Below are 16,469 nucleotides of genomic sequence, written 5' to 3' on the forward strand. Positions count from 1 at the left end.
TTTTTGTCTTTCAATTCTCTCTCTTATACAACAATATAATGGAATATATATAGACAGATAAAAAAAAGAATCCAAAAAACAAAAAAAAAAGAATCAAAAAGAGGGACATCAATAGCAGTGTCAAAAAAATGATCAAGAAATCTTTTGATTCTCCCACTTTTACAACAATACAAGTAGTTTTTTTGGGTTAAAATAATTTAAGTAACCAATTTCTAGAAAGTTCAATTATTTAATCATTTAAAAAATGCATCGGCTTAATCATTCAACATAAAAAAGTTCAATTACTTATTCAATCAAAAAGTGTTCAAGAACTTGATAATATTCAAAATGGAACAGATTCTTTAGTTTTTTGAATTTTTCCCTTATTTAAATTCAATACATATGATTTCTATAAATATCTTATTTATTAAAATATATAATTAATCATAAAAATTAATTTTTAGATTATACTATTTTAAGTTTTTTAAAATAATTATGATGAGAGTTTAATACTAATACATATGTGTAATATTATAATATATATACTATATTATAAAGTATTTGATAAAAACTCTTAAAAACTGTTTATTATGAATAAAGTACTGTTTATTGATGCATATTAGTTAAAATTCAATATTACAAGTAAATTGTGCCCAAGTACAAGTTACTAAAGCTTTATGTTTGAATTCGTCTAACTAACTGCAGATAAACATAATCAAATAAAAGATAAACATTTCATTTTAAATATAAAAAATCTAAAATATAATTAGGATAATCATTGAGTTTTAACAAAATACTTAATTATTAAACCAAAAATAAAAAAATGAATTAAAGAAATATACAAAAAAATAGATATATTTTGAATAGTTAATTTGGTATTAATATTAATTTTCTTTTTCAAAGTTTTATGATATCTTTATATTTTATTTATTCAAAAATAAAAACATTATCGCTTTCTCAAACCACATAAAACTGTATTATAACATCGACTGACACAAAAATAAATAAAGCAAAACTTTAAATCGAGATGAAGATTTAAAACATAAATCTATATTGTGCGAGTACCGTTCTAGTATATATAACATAAAAGAAGATAATAAAATCGATATATAATAATAATAATATAATAAGAAAATATTGTGTAAAATATACCTCCCACCACACATACAAATTACACACATATATATGCAGACAGTAAATATATATAATTATATAATATAATGTTATTAATATACGTGTATATAATAATAATAATAATAATAATAATAATAATAATAAATAAATATAATATATTTATTTAATCGATTTGACATTTTATGGATTTTAAATGGTGTAAGCATTGAAGACTCCTTGGTCCCAAGAAAGAACGTGTATCTATCTATCACTGAATACTAGTCTTTTTCTGAACCTTCCTTCTCCTGTAAAAACTTATTTAAATTTAACAAAAATAGAAATTCCAGTCCATTGATGGATTTGTTGCTTTTGAAAGAGAACCAATGGTACATACATATCAATCAATAATAACATTCTTTATAAAGAAACACAAGAATCTGTGTGTATTTGTATGGTGTAGAATTTGGGTAGACCATCCAATCCTTGTCTAAGATCAATCAGGTTCAAGATTTCTTGCTCCTCTCTTTTACCATGGTCTGAACGAATAGCTCGCCCGCCCTGTATGATGATCGCACCTATATAACATTCCAATCAGATACATGATGATGTTTTCAAATATAATTGCACTAAGAAAATACGAGGCAATTGGAGTGATACCAGAGGTCCGCTTGCTACATAACGGAACCCGATGGACTCCCCATAATCTTTCCAAAAGTCGAATTTCTCAGGTGTAACATATTCTTTCACAGTAAGGTGCAATGGAGTTGGCTGCACGTATGTACATATATATAAGTTTGAATATTAGTGTGCTGAAGACAGACAGACTGATTCAGAAAGAGATGATGGATGACTTGCCTGTAAATACTGTCCAAGAGTCAAAATATCGACATCTATGGCACGCAAATCAGCCATTGTTTGCTTCAGCTCTTCATCAGATTCTCCAAGTCCCAGCATTATCGATGTTTTAGTTATCATCCCTTCCTTGCTAAGTTTAGCATGTTTCAGGACCGACAAACTCTGTTCATATCTGCACAAACCAAAATGTGCTTACCGCTGTTTGCTGTGAAGCTAGCCTACAAACTAGTATCGTTTGATAAAAACTAGTTGATAAACTAAATAACAATATAAATAAGACGTGTTCAAAAAGCTAGCTTATGGCTTATCAAAGGGAGTTTTTCAATAAGCTCAAAAATAAGCTGGCTTATGGTTGTCAAATATCGCCTTGAGCACGAACTGATCTTCCTTAATAATAATAGTAATAATAAAATGTAAGATCATTTGACTATTTTAGTGGTAGAACAAGAATTTTTTAACTCACCCAGCTCGTGGATCTCTTACGATTCGCTGCAGTCGTTTAACTGTTTCAACGTTGTGGGCAAAAACATCCAATCCTGAGTTTGCCAACATCGATATGGCTTCTAAATCACCTCGAAAATCAGAAGTCAAGCACTCGACCATAATCTCAGGCTTGCTCTTCTGCAGACACATGGAAGCATGCATGTCGTTATTATTTACAACTTAGTTTTTTCAAATATAACTGTGGGTATTTGGACCAGCTTACAAACACCTCGACTAATCCCATGGGATCTTTAAGATAACAGCCCAAAAAATTCCCAGTTACGGGGAGGGGCTCAAAGGCCTGGCCTTTATTTGTAGTGTGTGTTTCTAAATGAGATGCATAAATTTATGTACCTTCATTGCTTTGACAGTTTCAGCAAAATGACCACTCCCACCATCTGGTAGATCATCCCTATCCACACTGGTCAAAACAATATAGTCCACACTGCAAGGTCAAACAAAAAAAGGATAAATACTCGATTATGGCTCTCAACCGGAAAACAAAGACCTTTGTCGCCAGTTCGAGTCTCCTCGTTGGGGACAATCTTGGCTGTTATCTTCAAGCTGGCTCGGACACCAACAGTGACCAGAATTAGATAATGATGATGATGATGATGATGATGATATGGATTTCAGCCTACAAGATTCCCCTATTTTGGGCATATTGTGGTTATTTTGGGAGAATGTATAAGGACTTACCCCCAACTCACAATGGCTTCAGCGGTGTTCTGTGGTTCCATAGGATCTGGTGGTGCGGGGTTTTTGCTAGTTTTGACAGCACAAAATCTGCATCCTCGGGTGCAAGTGTCGCCAAGAAGCATGATGGTAGCAGTTGCAATACCATCTCCACCTCCATTCCAACACTACACACAGTAAATTGTTACAAAAAAAACAATCAACTTGAAAATACTTGCTTGTTTTCTTGAAAGTTTTAAACGTTTAAATTGGGACATTGTTTAACTGAAGTCAGACGTCTCAAGTACCATTGGATATGACATAGAAAGGGGAATTTTGTTGAATAACATCAATGGCAAATGTCTCAAATACCATGGGATAATTGTTGAATGAAATCAATAACATCAATAGCGAATGTCTCGAATACCATTGAATAGTGACAGAAAAGGGGATTGTTGTTGAACAGAATCAACAATACAAATAGCACCTTCTCAAATATCATCGAATATCGTACGAACAGAGAATTTTTTATGAACAAAATGACTAAAATTCATGAGTGAATGAGTTATCTAGCCATTGTATTTGCAGTTTCACTGCAAACGAACCAATGGAAGTAGCCTAAAATCGTTCATCACACCATACATCTATATATATATATGGATTTTAGCAAGAACAATTGTTACTTTGCAATAGTACTACATCCATGATGGTTAGAAAAAGCTGTTTCACCTAAAATCAATAGCAAATGTCTCAAATACCATTGAACAATGACAGAAAAAGAGATTCTTTTTAACAAAATCAAATAAAGCAATGTCTCAAGTATCATTAAACAATGACAGAAGAAGGGACTTTTTATGAACAAGATCAATTAAATAAATAGCAATTGTCTCAAATACTCCTGAAGAAACACCTGAAAATGGGAATTTTTATTGAATTGATCTTGAAAAATTGGTAAGCAAAGATACATCTCAAACGGGAAATTGCTCAATTTACAGCTGGTTGTTCATCTAATTATGGAGGAGAATAACAAAATCATAAAATAATCAAGAAAATATGTAAATGAAAGAGAGAGATACCTCCCCAATATTAGGGCATTGTGCTTCTTCACAAACGGTATTCAGTTTAAGGCGAGACAAAGAATCTTTAACCTCCTGATATTTGTCTCCTTGTGGAGCCTTTTGCCGGAGCCAACCCGGTTTCTTAACATTCGGATCCCTACCCGTAAACGGACCGATGCCACCAGGATACGGTGGCGATTTAGATGACGACATTAACGATGATGGGTTTGCTGAACCATCATCAAGATTACTTCTCTTCGAAGTAGAATCAGTGTAAGAAATGCTGCTGCTGCTGCCATTGTTGTTCTTGATTGAAAAACGTACGTTGTTGTCGTGATTCTGGAAAGGGGTTGTGGAATTTGAGGTAGAGATTGGGAAATTGCAAGGAGGTGGTGACTTGAATTGTCGAATCAGCATCATGGTTCTTCACAAAAATCAAATAAAATCAAGAATCTGAAAGATTTTTCTTGCTCTTGAATGAGAAAAGATTTCGGTTTTATTAACAATTTAAGAGAGACGGAGGAGGGGGACGAGGCGGCGATAAAACCCAGGAAGAACAGGGCGTCAGCATACTGAGATTTCAGGTAATCACTTCCACCAGATCAACAACCAAATAAATAAATCTTAAATTATTTAAAATTTTGGGAAAACAATTATTTGATAAAAATTAAAAATGATGAGTAAATATTTGTAAGGTAGTATTTATTTTATCAGATGAATGTGGTAAGAATTCGAAATCTTATTTAGTTAAAGACATGATAAAGGTTGAATTTTTTTATACCTGATTAGCATTTACATAGTAAAAATCAAGGGTTGTTTGGCGGTTGCTGAATGCTTTGGTGCAGAATGGTTAAGTGGTTAGAATGATTAAAAGGGCCAGAATGGTTAAGTGCTGAATGAAATAATGTTGTTTGGTAACTGTTCTCTGAATTACAACAAATTACTATTTTAACCCTCTGTATGATTTAATGTTGAATGAAATAATGTTGTTTGTTAACTGTTCTCTGAATGACAACTAATTACTATTTTAACCCTTTGTATGATTTAGTACTGAATGAAATATAGTTGTTTGACAGATATCTAAATAAAACAATTATTTTATATATTTCATATTAATTCAAACAAACATAACATTATTAGTTCAAAACAAGATTTCATATAATCCAAGCAAACATAATTTTTCAAATTCAGGAATAAACAAAAACATAACAATCAAATTCCAACATAATAGTTTTTGAATAATTCTTAATTTGACGGATTTAACATTAACTGATTCGCAATCTGGTCACGTAAATTAGCCGTATCTTGATTGTTTTGAGCACCAAAAGGCATTCCATCCTTGTCATCTTCATCGCCTCCCTCGATTTCTTCTTGTCTCTCGGCAATAAACATGGGGTCATTGTCGTAATCCATGAATAACTGATCGTGGATATTGCATCTTCTTATAAAATTATGAACTGCAAAACAGGCAATCACAACGTTTTGACACAAGTGCCATGGTTGTGTTCAGAATTGAATGCTATTTTTTCCCTCCAACACTTTTTTGACACAAGAATGCAATAGTTGCAAAACAATTGCTCAAAGCCAATATCATAACATACAAAGACACTATAGCACCAGAAACTTTATCAATAACAGGACTCCATGTAACTGACACACGATCAACTCAACAAGGGCCAATAATGTCATTTATGTGATAAAAGCTCCTATGTGCTTAATTTTCTATAGGACGAAAATAACGTCACTTATGCATATACAACAAAATCATGATGCCCCCAACACTTTCTCATTAATGAAAAAGGCATCCTACATACATAAACAGAAGACAAGAACTACTATGAAAAGCATATTAATCTGTTGGTTTCTTTTTTGTTATCAAATCTTCGAAGGAGACGGTATAGGAAGCAGATGTAGGGAAGCGAGGAAATACCTGAAGCGAACGGCGATCGTGGAAAAGGATGGAGGGAACACCGACGACCGTGGAAGCAGTAGAGTCGACTATCGTGGAAGCAGTAGGGGCGGCGACCGGAAGAGCGGTAAGGGATGCGATGCGATGTGACCGTGGAAGCAGTAGGGGCGGCGACTGGATACGGCGACCGGAAGAGCTGCTGGAAGACGGCGAATGGAAGAGCGACTATCGTGGGAGGGGGATGCGATGTGAAGGAACGGCTGGAAGAGAGGGCAAAGTTGGAAAAATTGAAATCTGAATGGTTTAGTGAAGCCCTAGACACAAAATGGTTAAGAGGTTAATGTAACCATTAAGAGGCTCATTTTTTTGGCCAAACAGCCATTACCTCTTATTGATTAAGAGGTTGGCTCTTAATGTCATCATTAAGAGCCAAACAAACAGCCTCTCACTTATCAATAATATGTTAAGCTAAAAATGTTACCAATAAGATAAGTGAGGACAGTGACAATTATCGTAAAAAGAGCCTCTAAAAATATTTCCTTTGATTCATATAAAAAAAAATCATATTATATGAGCACTTAGAATAACAATAACAAATTTATAATTTTCTAAGTTAAATATAGATTTATTTTTCAAAACGACTTTTTATATAGAAATGTAAACAATATCCTTGTTAATAGTCTATTTTTTTTTTAATATGAACACCCAAGGAATATACGAAAACTTGGTTAAACATGAAAGATGGTGGCGGTGATGGTGGCGAGATCACTTCCAGCTCTGGACCTTTTATTAGTTAGCCCCGGTAAGCTTGGTTTTAATTTATTGATTAAACTAAGGAGCAGGCTACCATGAGACAAACGATCTTCTTTCTAAAGAGATTCGATTCGGTGGTGGTGGCGGCATTGGTTAAATTGGATTTAGATGCTATTTTTTGTCTTCAAAATCGAACTATGAAATTCATTATATCTACCACAGATTGGAATTTAAACTCTTTGACTTATGCCAAAGAATGATCAAATTCTACAACCATGGAATTCGACCAATCAAACAAGATCAAGAAATTTGTCATTCTAGTTCAAACATGTTCTTCTTAGACACGTAGATTTTCTTATAGGTCTCTGAGGTTGGCATATGTGTTTTCGTCACCTTTGGGTCTGTATGGTCTCATTTTAGGCCCAAGTCCCCTTGATCGGGTAGCATATCCCTTACAAGAAACAAACTATTGGTTGGTTTTTTAACTGCCTTATACGAACTCAAATAGAATAAAAAACATCAAAATGTGACAAAGTTTGTATTTTATATAACATTGATTTTTTTTTAATTTGTGTAACAGCATTTCATTTTAATGTATATTTGATAAATAAGTTCCCAGCCTACATGAAATCGTTTTGGTTTCAATGTGACATTTTTTCTTGTAATCAGTAATCACCAATATAATTTAACGACAATAGGGGTGTGCAACGGACGGGTAGGGTTGGGTGGGAAAATCCAATATCCGATCAGGTTTCAGGTTGTAACATCCTGATTTTCGTCCCAATTAAAGAAAGTGTTGAGCTGAGTGATCTGGTAAAGGAAAATCAATTATGGGGTATGATTAGGGTGTCATGTAGTTGCGATGTCTGTCACAGTAATATCAATGGTACCGAGAGTGTGGTTGTCTCGACTATTGTGCCATGTAGTTGTGACATTTGTCACTGTAGCACCGGTGATATCAAGTGTTTGGTCCTCCCGACGATTGTGCCATGTAGTTGTGACAATGGCACAACGTAGCGATTGGATCTTCATAAGGTGAAATCCCGAGTCTTTTATATATTTCACCCTCAGAATAGTCGAGTTAAGTATTTTGAAGTCGGATTATATTGGGTGTCATCTTTTAGGCGAGAAAAGGCTCAATGGGTGAAAAGTAGAAAAAACTCTCGATACAGATCACGGGATAGTACTCGACGGTAGTGACATTGGGCACAATAGCATGTCACGCTCGCTAGGACCACCAGGGAGATAACTCTTGGTACATTTTGGGGCTATAGTTCCATAGGGCACTATCGCATGTCAGGGTCGCCAAGAGGGGCACCTGCACAATAAAATCTGATTTTCGAGATTAAACTTCATTTGGGAATAACTTTTCTTCATTTCTACTCCGATTTGGGCAATTCAAGTTGCTATGGTTTCGATTTTTGAAGCTCCTTAAAGTAATATCTAAGAGGGTTAAAGTTATTGGTGGATATGGAGCTCCTATTGGTAGAAGGTGGAGATGATGTGTTCTTGAGGATTTGGCATCATACATCTGGAAGTTTTGCTTGTGGATCTAAAGTCTCCGAAACTTTGGAAACACAAATGGATTTGAAACCTAGGTTTAACCTAACTTAGTAAGGTCAATTAAAGTTGCATTGTGAAAATATGTAAATGCCAAAAATGTTCATTTTAAAGTATTAACATGTTATACTTACTATTTATCAAATGTGGATTATTTGGTGAGTTTTGTATATTTGGTTTATAAATCATGTAAAATGCTTATGTTTGGGTTTTTGAATGTTTTGATGAATAAATCTCAAGAATATATACCTTTGGTGATTTATTGTACAAATGGAGATTATTTAATATTAATGCATTTTAGTGTATTTGGTTTTATAAACCGTTTGGAAAATGCATATTACAGTGCTATGAGACCTATTGGAAATAATGGGAGATGTTACATTTGGAAAATAGTTTGTCTCGACCCATGATGAGCTTTTGAGTTAAACATGCAATTATAACATGTATTTGCATAAACATTGGTTAAATAAGTTTTATTCTTTTTGATGACTTTTATTTGATATTCAATAGATGCGTTGAGTTTTTGGCTCGGTTTTGACTTAAATGAGTTTCAGGGACTTTCGTCCATTTTGAATTTCTTTACGAAACAAGCTTTTGGAATTATATGCAATTATAACATAATTATATAATATACATATACGTTTTGAGTACTTTAGTCATTCAGTTGGACTCGTGTAATTTTATGGCTAGAATGTAATGGATCCATAGTAATAGAAGACAGTTTCTTTTTATAAATTGTGCACTTATCTCATTTAACTATAGACTGGATTGGGTTAATAACAATATGCACTTATCTACGAGATTATTATCTCATTTGACTATAGATTGGACTAGGTTGATGTCAATGTATACTTATCTACGAGATTATTTTCTCATTTAACTATAGATTGGATTGGGTTGATGTCAATGTGCACTTATCTATGAGCTTTTTATCTTATTTGACTATATTGGATTGGGCAGATGTCCATGTGCACTTATCTATTAGCTTATTATCTCATTTAACTATAGATTGGATTGGAATGATGTCAATGTGCACTTATCTATAAGTTTATCATCTCATTGGACTATAGACTGGATATTGTTGATGTCAATGTGAGCTTATCTCTATAAGTAATGCACCTATAACATTAGTTTGTGGCTTACTAATGCGTTATGTCACAAGGAATGGTAAATAGGGTCTCCTCCGTCATCTTATGATGTTTTATGCTCTTTCAAGGGTAAGTGTGAGTTAATTGTTTATAAGGTTTGATTATAGTTATGTTTCCCGTTTTTAATGCTTTATAGTTTTATTCATGAGCTTGTGCGTATTGAGTATTGGTTGTGTGTAATTGGGTATTTTGATTTAACGAGTTTTCATCAAGGAAAATGGTGGTTTTTTAGGAAAGATGTTGCTTTTTATGATTAATATATTTACACTGCAAAAATTATGCTTTAAGTCAACAGTCTCTTAGTTTTACCATTTTATGAACATGATGAAAATTGTTTGAGCTCACTAACCTTTTAGTTGCCGGCATGTGTTGAGGTCCTCTTTGGGGTTCGGTACTAGGGACACTGCAATGAGTTGAGTGCTAGATAAATGTACCAAAATGATTTAGCTATTCAATGACGATTTCTGCTTTTGGAGATAGCGACTATTCTTGAGTTTTAGTAACACCCGACTTTGATTTAGTCTTTATGTAAAGTTTGGTTTATCAATTGCTGATGTTAGATCTAGATTTCAATATTCGAGTTAATTTAAATATTGATTTATAATGAGGGATTTATTCTTTATTTGTTATATTATTGGAAATTTTAAATTAACCATCTTTCCGAATTTGAGGGTGTTACATAGGTGGTGGGGGAAAACCCAAACTTCAATAGAGCAGCACTAAATTCTAGGGTTTCGGGGTATTTCGGGTTTCGAGCGATTCGGTTCGGGGTTCGTGAGCTATGGTCTACGACCAATTATGATTTTTTGAAAAGTAAGACACTAACCAATAGACCAACAACAATTTTTTTTAAAATATCCATAGCTTCATTTTTAATTTTTATAGTCAAGTAGTGTCACTATTCGAAAAAAATTCCAGGTCTCCCCTCTGGCTGCAACGATGGCAAGGGTTTTGAGGAAGAAAGGAGCCTAGGGTTACGAGGGTCTTCGATGATGAAGGAAGATGATAGACTTTAAAGATAAGTAGATGAGAGAAATACGTGAAGATGAGAGTGACAGAGTGTGTCTCCAATGATTATGCATTTTTATTAGTATATCATCTATACTATATTATAAAGTATTTGGCATAAACTTTTGAAGATCATTTTTTATGCATTAAGTATTGTTTATTGATGCATATTACTAAAAATTCAAGATTACAAAATAAATTATGCGTATGTACAACTTACTAACGTTCCATGTTTGAATTCGTGACTGCAAATAAACATAATCAAATACTGGATAACTATTTCATTTTAAATATAGAAGATCTAAAATATATTTAGGATAATCATTGAATTTTCATAAAATACTAATTTTTATCTTTATGGAAAAAATTATACTATTAAACAAACAATACATGACTTCATCATTAAATCTAAATCAAATTATAATTAAAAAAAACCGAATAAAGAAATTACACAAAAAAATAAAGAACTTTTAAATATTTAATATGATACTAAAACCGATACATATTTTTCAAAATTTTATGTTACCTTCAAATTTATATTTTATTCAAAAAATAAAAACATTATAGTTTTTTTAAGTACCATATAAAATTGTATTATAACATTGATGGAGACAATAATAAAATAAAACATTAAAATCGAAATGTATTTCGATTGTACGATTACACTTTTAGTTGTATATAATGATGGTAATAATAATAATAATAAATAATAATTGTTTTATTTTTATTAGAAAATTAAATGAAATAATAAAAAACCAAAACACTCTCGAGTTAATATACATTTTTTAAACAAGAGTTAATCAGAAAGATAAAAAAAAAACCTATACTATATTATAAAGAATTTGACAAAAACTCTTAAAAATCATTTTTTTATTGATGGATATTACTTAAAATTTAAGATTCCAAGTAAATTATGTGTAAGTGCAACTTATTAAAGCTTTATGTTTTTAATTTATGTAAATAATTACAGATAAACATAATCGAGAGGATAAACATTTGATTTTAAATATAAAAAATTTAAATATAATTAGGATAATCATTGAATATACTTAATTATTATATTTATAAGAAATACATTATTAAACAAAAAATAAAAAAAATGAATTAAAGAAATACATTAAAAAAAAGAAATTTTAAATAATTAGTTTAGTATTAATATCAATATTTTTTTTCAATTTTTTATGATATCTTCATATTTATATCTTATTTTAAAATAAAAACATTATCGTTTTTTCAAAACTATATAAAATCGTATTATAACATCGAGTGAGACAAAAAAACATAAACATTATAATTGAGATGTATCTCACTGCATTGTACGAGTATACTTCTAGTATATCAAAATGTTAACAACAATAACCAACAATATAATTATTTCAAAACATGAGGAATAAACGACAACCAAAAGGACCAAAAGTGTAATTTACTCTATTTTTAACAAGTGCATCCAAACGTCAATAGAATATTCCGTTGGTCAAACTGACATTATTCCAATTGTCCTTGCAGGTCAAACTTTGATGCGTCGTCGACCAAATTTGTCGGCAACAATCATCACCAATCACATTCTCTTTTTTAAAGAAAGAGCAAATTGTAGTATTGGTCCCTGTAGTTTACTCAAAATCTAGATACGGTCGCCACTTCAAAATAAGTGCATTCAATGTTCCCGTGGTTTGTATTTTGTTCCGACTTGAGTCATTTACTCTAACTCTGTTAAACTCCCACTCATTAGATGTAGTACATATATACACACACAAATGCCACCATCTATGTTTTCCATCTCCTTCGAGATTCAGAAGCACAGTGTTTTCCATGTTATCTGTCTCCATTCATAAGAATCGAAAGTCATCATCTTTGAAACTCATCTTTGTTCTATATGCATCGTGTTTTTTATATTCTCCCTCTTTGTGCATAAAAGTTTTAACCCGTCACTTAAACCTATCTCTATCCCATAAGCATTGTGTTTCCATCTCCGTCCATACATAATAGAAACACATCACCCTTGAAACCCCGCGATCCCATCAGAACTCGTTAACTAAATTTTAGGTTCATCTTCGGTTCCAGAAACATCAAAATCCTTTTTGATATGGGTTAGGTACAAGCTAATTTTTAAGAATGAATTACCAACAAATCTAGAAAGGAAAAAAGGACATTGGATTTGGCCTCAAAATCGAAAAGAAACATGATCATAAACCATTTTTAGTTTGATTTTTGGATTTCTCAGTTTCAAATCCAGTGTTGAAAAATCTGAGTTGGCATATTTTTTGAATATTGATGATCACTTTTCACATTGGAATGACGATTTAGATTTCATAGAAGTCTGGAGCAATCGTGGGTTTGCCAGAGAAATGGGTGAGAGAGTTCACTGGAGAAGATGAATGCTCACCAGAGATGGTTACAGGAGGATGTTGGTTGTGCGTCATGGTGCATATGCATATCTATATATCTATATAAAAGAGAATAATCAAAAGATGATGTGACATCTTGAGAGAGCTAGAATCATTAGTTGCTATTTTTTTCAATTTTTGAATTACTTTTAAATAAAAACATATCATTAAATGAATAAACCTTTCATTTACTTTATATATATAAGTTACATATAATGATCTAATAAACTTTTAAATATTTATATCTATAATCTATAAGTAAGAACCAAAAGACATGATATGGCACAATGTGGATTGTGGATTCCAAAATATTGAATTGTAATTAACTTTTTCCATCTCACTTTGGTAAAAAGATAATATGCTGGAACATTGGGGGTGATTATATAAAGAAAAGAATGACAACTTTTTATTTACATGATTTTTTATTTATGATTACTTTAATTCATTTTGGATTAAATATTTAATTTTAGTTACAATTTTTTTTGTGTTGATTTGATATTATATTTTGTTATACAATTAATACAATACGBTTATTTCATTTGTTTTGTTTATCTTATATCTTTGTATATTTTAAATTAAGAACCAAGAGAAATGAAATGACACAATATGGATTGAGAATTTCAAAATATTGAATTATGGTCAACTTTGTCTATCCATTGATATAATCTTTATCTTTATATATATATATATATATATATATATATATATATATAAACATATCATTAAATGAATAAACCTTTCATTTACTTCATATATATAAGTTACATATAATGATCAAATAAACCTTTAAATATTTGTCTATAAATAAGAAACATACAATGTTGACATGACATCTTCTTATACTAGTATTCATGTCTTCATTTTTCCTTTTATTTTAGGTTTTATATTTAATTTAAAATTTTTACTCTTCATATTCTATCGTTACAATTTCTTCTCTTTTACGTCTTTCTATCATAAACTTCTTTATTCTTCATCTTCTACCGTTACAATTCTTTCTCTTCTACATCTTTCTATCACAAACTTCTTTGCTCTTTTCCATCTCTCGATCCCGATAAGAAATTATGGATTAACAGTATAGCTGGCGGTACACCTCCCTCTATCTTTCTATGCATCTATAGAAAGATATGAAACAATAATTATGGGTGTTTTACTTCTATTTTCTCGATCTCTCTATCCACTTTGTTGTCTGCGATTAGAAGCAAACTGAAGTAGATTAGAGAAACCATATAAGGAAGAACAAGAAAAGTAAATCAGTTGCTGGTGTGTTTCATTCATCTCTGAAGTTTCGATAAAACTAATTAGATGCTCCCATATCTTCATGAGACTGGATATACAAAACTTGGAAATGGTATGTTTTCACTTTGAATTACTTTCTCAATTTTCCACACAATATGAACTTTGAAGTCGATCTAGATATCTCAGATTGGTAATTTTGTTATTTTCATTTTGAAGATTGCAGATTATTTTTGAAAACAGTTAATTATTTATATTCTATTACATTTTTTGACGACTCGGGATATTCATAGAAGGAAAAAAAAATGATATTTTCCCATTTTTTTGAACTAAAACATAATTTGATAATTTTCTACTATAGTCACGTTCCATGTCACATTTTTTATTGGATTTTTCATTATAAAAGGTAATATTCGGCTTTACACCTAATAATATACCGAATTGATATATGTTATTTATAAATTATATTTTTATTTTTCACAAGAAATATATTACACCTCTCTTTATTCTTATAATAATAAGACAACCAAAACCAAGAAATTAGTTATATATCTATAGAATGTATTATCTGTCATTTCACAATTTAACTTCTTTTACACTACGTATTCATTTTTCTGCAACTAATATATTTTACTCTCTTTATTCTAACATAATAAAACATTCAAAAATAAAATTGTACCATAATTATTGTGATACATTTTAACACTTTATATCGAATTCAAACTTATATATTTATTTTTCTACAACCAATGTATTTTAACTCTCTTTATTCTAACAAAATAAAACATTCAGAAACAAAATTGTAACACAATTATTGTGATACCTTTTAACACTTTATATCGAATTCAAACTTATTGATGCTTTCTTTCATCAATCAACAACGACCGCGCTTCAATATACATATAAATACGAAAAGAACAAAAACAATTTAATAAAAAGAAGACAAAACATGTTAAAATGACCAAATTACCCCAAAAGATAACAGAGATTCATATAACAGAGTTAGGGTAAGTGGTCTACCTTGTAACGAAATGTAAACCACGCAACACTCAATGTAATTAGTTTGAAAGAGGGATCATATCTAAATTACGAGCAAACTATAGGGACCAATGGTGTAATTTACTGTTAAAATAAAAAAAAAACAACTAAAGAATTAAAATTTTATTTGATCTTTGCAATCAATTTGTAATGTTTTTGTGTTTGAATAACTTATTTTTATAGTTATTTTATTATATAAACAATTAATTCGGTATTAGTCACAATAACATTAATTATTAAATGATAAAGTAAATTATTCATATACGTCTATTTTAATGTAAATTACAAACTATGATAAATCAAGTATTTTACCTTTAACACATTGCAAATGGGGTTCTTTTTGGTTTTATTTTCGTTATAAATTAGTTATCTTATCTTATCATCTTTAAAAAATATATTAAGTTAACCATAAAGGTGGTGCCTGATTGGTTTGAGTTTGACTTCAAATGTCAAAAGTATCAGGAGGTTCCAGATTCAAATCTAAAGAGGAATAAAAATTCTCTTGTGGCCATGAAGGTTGCACATGGAGATCGTCACTCAATACCGAAACCACCATTGTTGGTAGTGATTGTGCAACAATGTATGTTATGGATTTTATTAACGAGTTGATTCGGTTAAGATTGTTATGTTTATACTAAAATTTATTTTATCGTCATTAGACATGATTCATAATGAATGAAACTCTAAATTCTAGATTTTCTAAGAATAAACGAGACAAAATTCTGCTCAACAGTTTTTAAAACAACACTTAAACATCTGATTCATAGATGGATATTCATTAAAATTTTAAGGTATATCCAATTATTTCATGCGTACAAGTTATTAAATTTTTAATTAAAACAACTGATAAACACATTCAAATATATGATAATACTCTTCGTCATTATCTTTATAAAAAATCAACCAAAATAAGTTATATATTTACTTTAAATTATAATAAAAAAAGAATTTTTATAATTTTTAATTTGGAACTCATATCAATATAATTATTTTCAAGATTATCATCAGATCTTTATTCTTTAAATTAACACTAGAATGATACTCGCACAATGTAGGAATATACATATCGATTTTAGTGTTTTATTTTATTATGTCCCCTATCGATGTTATAATATGATTTTATATGATTTTGAAAAAAAACGATAATGTTTTTATTTTTGAATAAAATATATATTTGAAGTTATCTTAAAATTTTAAAAGAAATATATCGATATTGGTATCAAATTAACTATTTAAAATTTCTTGTTTTTGTTGTGTAATTTCTTTAATTCAA

At 30.6% G+C, this 16,469-nt stretch overlaps 1 protein-coding gene across 1 annotated transcript; it reads right to left on the reverse strand.

Moving 5' to 3' along the window:
* Positions 1-1,395: 1,395 nt before the first annotated feature.
* Positions 1,396-4,713, reverse strand: LOC112506714 (lipoyl synthase, chloroplastic). Its single transcript, XM_025110952.1, has 7 exons — positions 4,182-4,713; positions 3,130-3,293; positions 2,785-2,875; positions 2,411-2,568; positions 1,948-2,119; positions 1,750-1,860; positions 1,396-1,667 (listed from the first exon to the last, which is right to left on the reverse strand). The coding sequence occupies exons 1-7, from the start codon at positions 4,581-4,583 to the stop codon at positions 1,596-1,598; spliced, it is 1,170 nt and encodes a 389-aa protein (XP_024966720.1). The 5' UTR covers positions 4,584-4,713; the 3' UTR covers positions 1,396-1,595.
* Positions 4,714-16,469: the final 11,756 nt, after the last annotated feature.

This window comes from Cynara cardunculus (genome assembly GCF_001531365.2).
Source record: "Cynara cardunculus var. scolymus isolate 2C chromosome LG 2, CcrdV1, whole genome shotgun sequence".
Classification (NCBI taxonomy): Eukaryota; Viridiplantae; Streptophyta; class Magnoliopsida; order Asterales; family Asteraceae; genus Cynara; species Cynara cardunculus.

Bases quoted from the DNA above. Each gene is read 5' to 3' on its own strand.
- LOC112506714 (XM_025110952.1), bottom strand. From the start codon at position 4,583: ATGATGCTGATTCGACAATTCAAGTCACCACCTCCTTGCAATTTCCCA. The intron at 3,294-4,181 runs GTATCTCTCTCT...TACTGTGTGTAG, and splicing joins AATGCCCTAATATTGGGGAG to TGTTGGAATGGAGGTGGAGA. The intron at 2,120-2,410 runs GTGAGTTAAAAA...TGGTTTGTGCAG, and splicing joins GTAAGAGATCCACGAGCTGG to ATATGAACAGAGTTTGTCGG.